At 42.7% G+C, this 6,171-nt stretch overlaps 1 protein-coding gene across 1 annotated transcript in view; it reads left to right on the forward strand.

The window, feature by feature from the left end:
- Nucleotides 1–3,007, forward strand: part of LOC147712835 (chitotriosidase-1-like) — a 71,315-nt gene extending 68,308 nt beyond the window's left edge. The window contains exon 11 of the mRNA XM_086923506.1: nt 2,458–3,007. Within this exon, the coding sequence (XP_086779632.1) occupies nt 2,458–2,714 (257 nt within the window). The 3' untranslated portion in view covers nt 2,715–3,007. The remainder of the gene's footprint in view (nt 1–2,457) is intronic.
- Nucleotides 3,008–6,171: the final 3,164 nt, after the last annotated feature.

The following is a 6,171-nucleotide window of genomic DNA, read 5'->3' on the forward strand; positions in this document are numbered from 1 at the left end:
ATTTGCTGCAGTCATGGAGTTTGTGCCTGAGAGATGTAATTTTTGTGTCCACTACCCCATCCTCTCCCCAACCGCTATCTGACCAATGCACCAAATATAAATGTGAGCACCTTCAGTAAATGTTTTATTTTGTCTGCCTTCACACATACCACCCAAGGCATAACAATCAGTCAATCAATCAGGTACTTGTAAAGCATGACTACTCCCCCATAAGGCTCCCAAGGTGCTGGGGGGATGGGGGTGGGCAGCTGGTCCTCCGGAGGTGCTGTGGTTCAGCTGAAGAGCCAGGTCTAAAGGTCTTTTCTGAATTGAGGCAGTGACAGTGATTGCCTGAGGTGGAGAGGTAGAGGGTTGCAGGTCTTTGTTGCAAGGTAGGGGAAGGCTCTTCCTCCAGACGTGGTCTTGCAGATACGTGGGATGGTATCCAGGGCCGATTGGGTGGAGTGGAGGTCTCTGCTAGGTGCGTGGAATGCGAGGTCCTGGTTAAGGTACACAGGTTCTACATTGTGTAGAGCTTTGCAGGCATGTGTGAGGAGCTTAAATGTGATTTTTTTGTTGACTGGGAGCCAGTTGAGGTCCCTTAGGTGGCCGGTGATGTGCCTTTTGCAGGGCATGTTGAGTATGAGTCTTGCAAAGGTGTTCTGAATGTTCGGCAGTTTCTTGAGTAGTTTCTGGGTGATGCCGACGTAGAGTGCATTGACGTAGTCGATTCTGCTACTGATGAGTGCGTGGGTGACTGTCTTTCTGAACTCGGTGGGGATCCACTTTTGGAACAGGCGTAGCATGTGGAAGCAGGATAATGAGACAGTGTTGATCTGGCGGTTCATGGTGTTTGAGGAATCCATTATGATGCCTATGTTTTGTGCGTGGTCTGTGGGTGTGGGGTGTTCCAAGTGCAGTGGGCCACCAGGATTCATCCCAGGTGGAGGGGGTGGAGCCCATGATGAGGACTTTAGTCTTCTCTGAGTTGAGCTTGAGGCAGCTTTTCTTCATTCAGGTGGCAACAGCCTTCACCTGGTCGTGAAAGTTGATCTTGGTGACTGTGAGTTTGTTGGTGAGAGAGAGAATCAACTGGGTGTCATTGGCATAGGAAACAATGATGAGTCTGTCATTCCTGATGATGGCTGCGAGTGGAGCCATGTAGATTTTGAAGAGAGTGGGGTTCAGGGAGAAGCCCTGAGGCACTCTGCAGCTGATCTCTGTGGATTCAACAAAGAATGGTGGTGGTCTGACTTTCTGTGTTTGACCAGTGGGAAAGGAGCGAATCCTTTCCAGGGCTTTGTCACCAATGCTGGAGTTGTGGATTCTTGCACATAGGGTGTGGTGAGAGACAGTATCGAAGGTGCCGAGAGGTCCAGGAGGATGAGGGCTGCAGTTTAGCCTCGGTCGAGGAGGGAGCGAACAACATATGTGGCGTCGAAGAGGGCAGTCTTGGTGCTGTAGAGAGATCAGGCGGAAACCATGCCCTATTTGGGAAGAGTTGCACTTAAGTTAATATGTTTTTTACTGTGAAACTTGGAAACCAGAGTTACAATCCTGGGTTCCCACTCGAAGATATTGCGTGATCCTGGGCAAGTTACTTTATCTGCTTTTGCTCACCAGCCTTCACCCCACATCCAGTTCTTTGATATACCTAAATAATTATGATTAGCATACAAAAATCCTGAGTTACAATAGCATTCTAAGACCAATTCGTAAGAATGGGTAGAACAGTCTAACAGTGGGCACATCACTCTGTTGTAGTGTGGTCTCAAAGGTGTTGTCTCCTGTCTTGACTTGCTTTATGTGCCCTAGTACCACATACTGTGTTAATAGCTTGAAAACAATGCTTCTCTAACCACCATACCTTTTTTTAGGTGGAAGCCTACCAGACACTGCAGTAGTCTGGTTGCGAAAGACTTCTTGGGTTAATTCTAAAAACCTCCATGGGAATGCATTCTACCCATCTCTTACCATTGCCTTTGAGTTTTGTAACTCACAGTTGCTTGCTTTCTGTTTGCTGGTTTTCTTTGTTTTAGGCTGTCCAGCATGTCTTTCTCCCTCCCATGGAGCATAGCCTGTTTATAATGTGCTGCTTAACTAAACACTTATAAGGTCCCAAAGGTGAGACCTATTGGCAATGCCAATGCCTGTTTGTAATGGCCATTTCCCAAAGGTACACATTTTAGAATATGTGTTACATATATCCCTCTTAATGATATATTGTTGTGTCAAAGGTTTGTTATATTTTGTATACTTAAGCCTGTTGCCAGGATCAGCATGCCCCTATCCGGGCAGGTGAACAGTCCATGTTAGTCCCCATGTTCTCTCAGATATTCATCAGCCGGCCCTTTCCTCTAAGCTGGACCTCAGTTGTGGTGCATCAATCTGGTCCTCATTTTCGCAATTTAAACCCAAATATCGATCAGACACAACAGTTGTGCTTGTTTATTCTTCTATGTCATTTGTCTCCCTCAGGTGATTTCACATCAGATAACAGCTCCGCCCCCTCCGCTACTGACAGCTCGAGAGATCCCATAGATGGCACCTCAGCAGGGCACCTCAACCCAGAGCCAGCAACAAAACTTTGTCTCCACAAACCTGAAGGCAGTATGAATGCCGACCCAAAAGATCCCAGCAAATTCTACACATGCGTCCTTGGTCAGATGTTTGTCTTTGAATGCCCATTGGGGCTGGTATTTAAAGATGGCTGCAAATGCTGCGATTGGGCATGAGTGTTCTGCTGCACCTTTTCTGGCCTGCTGTGGGGCGCCTGGTTCAGCACCCTGCATCATTCATGCACTATCACGTTTTAAGCTTTGATGAGAGTCTTGAGCCAAACAAAGTCAATGATCATAGGTTTATTTTTTTAAACATAGAAAAATTCCATAAATCCAAATGTATGGTAGAAACTGCACAATATAGAGGTAATTTACAAGTTAATTATTTACAATGATCAAATGGTTAAAATAATGTTGAGTTCTCGTTATTAGATAAGGAGCAGAGATTAAACAGATCCCTATAAGTAGTTTTTTAGTTATAAGCAATTAACGCCTTAACTGCAGCCGTTATTTCGCGCAGTGCCGTCGTTCTAAAGAGTGGGCCGGGGTGCGTCGGCCGTTGAACGTTTGCAGCACCAGCAAGGTAGTGCTCCGACTGTCAGCGGCCGACGGCAGCAGCAATGGGGTTACTTTGTCATGCGCACAAAGCCCTCCATAAAACAGGCCCTACAATCCTGCAAGGGAAAATCGAATTTTACATTCCAAACAGGAACTTAAGATCCATTAACTCAGCCCTAGCAAAACCCAAGCGTATCTACAAAACAAGAACAGGAGGACGAGCCTTCTCGCATTTGGCGGCCAAACGATGGAATGAACTACCGATGGATCTGAGACACACTGTGAACCTTCTTTCATTCCGGCAAAAACTCAAAACACATCTCTTCCCCAAATAATAACCCCCCCTGCTCAACCTCAGCAGCCCTTCTCATTTAGCGCCTTGATATCCCCTGGGATGAATGCTGCGCTCTACAAATACCACAAATAAAAATAAAATAAATAAATAAGTTGCCATGTAGGCTTAAAAAGGTTAATACTTTTTTATATCTCTGCAATTGAGAGTTTGCTAATTATTCACAAGTCCAGGCATCTAAAAAAAAAAGGGCGGGGTCTGAATGGGGGAACTTTTTTTCCCGTCGTCCCTTTTGATAGTGTGGTTGCTAAGTGGGAACCACAGTACCGAAAGACCTGATTGGTGGCTGCAAGAGAAAACGTTCTCATGCGCCAGTCATTTCAGGATGCCGAGCACTGTCCCCTTGTCCTAACATTAAAGAACAAGCATTTGCAATGCAATAGGTCTCGCATCAGGAAAGTTTGAGCTATTGGTATTGTAAATGACTAATATTTTATTTATGTGTTGTTTTTGAAAATAGCTAAATTAATAGCTTTGTCATTCACAATGCCAATAGTTTTAACTTTCGCAAATGTGACACCTATAGCATTTGTAATGCAATATGTGTTGTATTTACGTGACTTAAATGTATTGATATTACAAATAACAATGTCTTCATTTTTTTAATAATTAATACTTAAATAAAAGTTATTGTGATTTATAATGGCAATAGGTTAAACTTTTGTAAATAACTTTTGTGAAGATTATGTTCAGTGTATTTTATTGTGATGAAAATCCAAGAACAGAAGTGAAATATTAACATCTTTTTGTGACATTTGTAATAAAGCTTGAAACATTGAGAGAACATATTTGAACTAGTTGTTGTTGAATGGTTGCACAGATTGATGTTGTGGTGGCGACGAGTGATGCTGTGGCATTGTGATGCTGTGGTAGCGCGTAGTGATGTTGTGGTGCCCCGGAGTGATTCTGTGGTGGTGCTGAGTGATTCTGTGGTGGTGCTGAGTGATTCTGTGGTGGTGCTGAGTGATTCTGTGGTGGTGCTGAGTGATTCTGTGGTGGTGCTGAGTGATTCTGTGGTGGTGCTGAGTGGTTCTGTGGTGGTGCTGAGTGATGCTGTGGTGATGCGATAGATAGAGGGGATGGATAGAGGGAGGGCGTTGGATAGAGGGAGGGCAATGGATAGATAGAAGGAGGGCGATGGATAGATAGAGGGAGGGCGATGGATAGATAGAGGGAGGGCGATGGATAGATAGAGGGAGGGCGATGGATAGATAGAGGGAGGGCGATGGATAGATAGAGGGAGGGCGATGGATAGATAGAGGGCGGGCGATGGATAGATAGAGGGCGTAGGGTGCTGCCCCTAGAGTACCCTATTCCTGCTACAAGCAGCACACAGCATTGATGACACATGAGCTGTCCTGCAAAAAGTGTACATTTGTGGTCCCTGAGGATCAGTTTTTGCCCCTTTGCTCTAAGACAGCAAAAGTGAGAAAGAATGAGAAATGGAGATAGAGAATGTGAGAGAAAAATTAGAAGAGGAGAGAAAGAGACAGAGAGGGAAGGATGACAGAGTGCAGAAAAACATGTAAGAGAGAAAGAAAGAAAAATAAGGCAGAGAAAGATAGGATATGAAAATAGAAGAAATAAATGAGGATACATAGGATATAGAAAGGAGCAAAAGAAAGGCAGTGAAGGAAAAAGATACATTAGAAGAAAATTAAAGGAAGAAAAAACGAAACAGTGAAAAGAATGAATGAAAGGAGAAGAAAAAAGAATGACAGAACAGCATAAAGAGACAAATAAGGAAATCAGAATTGAGAGAGGAAAGAAGGCAAGAGAAAAAAGACAACAAGAAAAGGATGTGGTGTAAGGCAAGAAGAAAATGAGAGGTGCAAAGAGAGAAGTTAAAATAAAATGGGAAAGAAAAAAATGATATATTTTGTGAGTTATTAATGTCTTGAGTAGATGTTGTTTCTTGCAGTTATTGTAATGATTTAAATAAATCTGTTATATGTATGTGTTAAACAACATCCTATATAGAAGACACGGCCATGATCTAAATATCAAAAGATGATGCAGATATTGAAAATACCACTAGTTACATTAATCACCGATACAAGAATATTGATACATTAAAAAAGTGTAATAGGTTATTGTTGTTGGATAGCTAGGAATGTAATTAAAATAAGAATGAACCCGGCCTAAAAGCATAAAAAGTCAGCATTTTGTAAATGTCAGTGTCTTTTACTCTGCATCATGTTTGAAACTGCATAAAGTGAGAGGTTTCTGCCTTATAGTGTAGAGTCTGCAGCAATTATGACGGTTTTGTTATAAACAGCTTTGCATTTAAAATATACAAGTCCAGACCAGCAGTGCGCAACAACTTTTAACTCCTTACAGAGTCAATAGATTTCACGCTAACAATTTTTTTGAAAGGTCAAAAGAAAAGCCGAGCGCAAACATTTCCTGAGCCGATCATATATTGGGGTACTTTGCGCATCGGGGTTGAATGATAGGATAAAATGCCTGAGCTAAGTAGTACTATGCACAAAGTGGAACGAAAGTGTCTATTGTCTATGTCCTTTTCCCATTCAACAGACACGTAATGGTTGTGAAAACTGTGGTGAACGTGACCCCAATGATCGGTTTGCGACACAAGTATAACTCATGTTACATGAAATGACAAGTTTCACATAAATACGTTCACCATTACATTTTCTTACACAGCCCAAAGAAATTAAATCTCAAATACTGATTATCCACGACAGATTAATAAAATAC

Source organism: Lissotriton vulgaris, chromosome 5 (genome assembly GCF_964263255.1).
Source record: "Lissotriton vulgaris chromosome 5, aLisVul1.2, whole genome shotgun sequence".
Taxonomy (NCBI): domain Eukaryota; kingdom Metazoa; phylum Chordata; class Amphibia; order Caudata; family Salamandridae; genus Lissotriton; species Lissotriton vulgaris.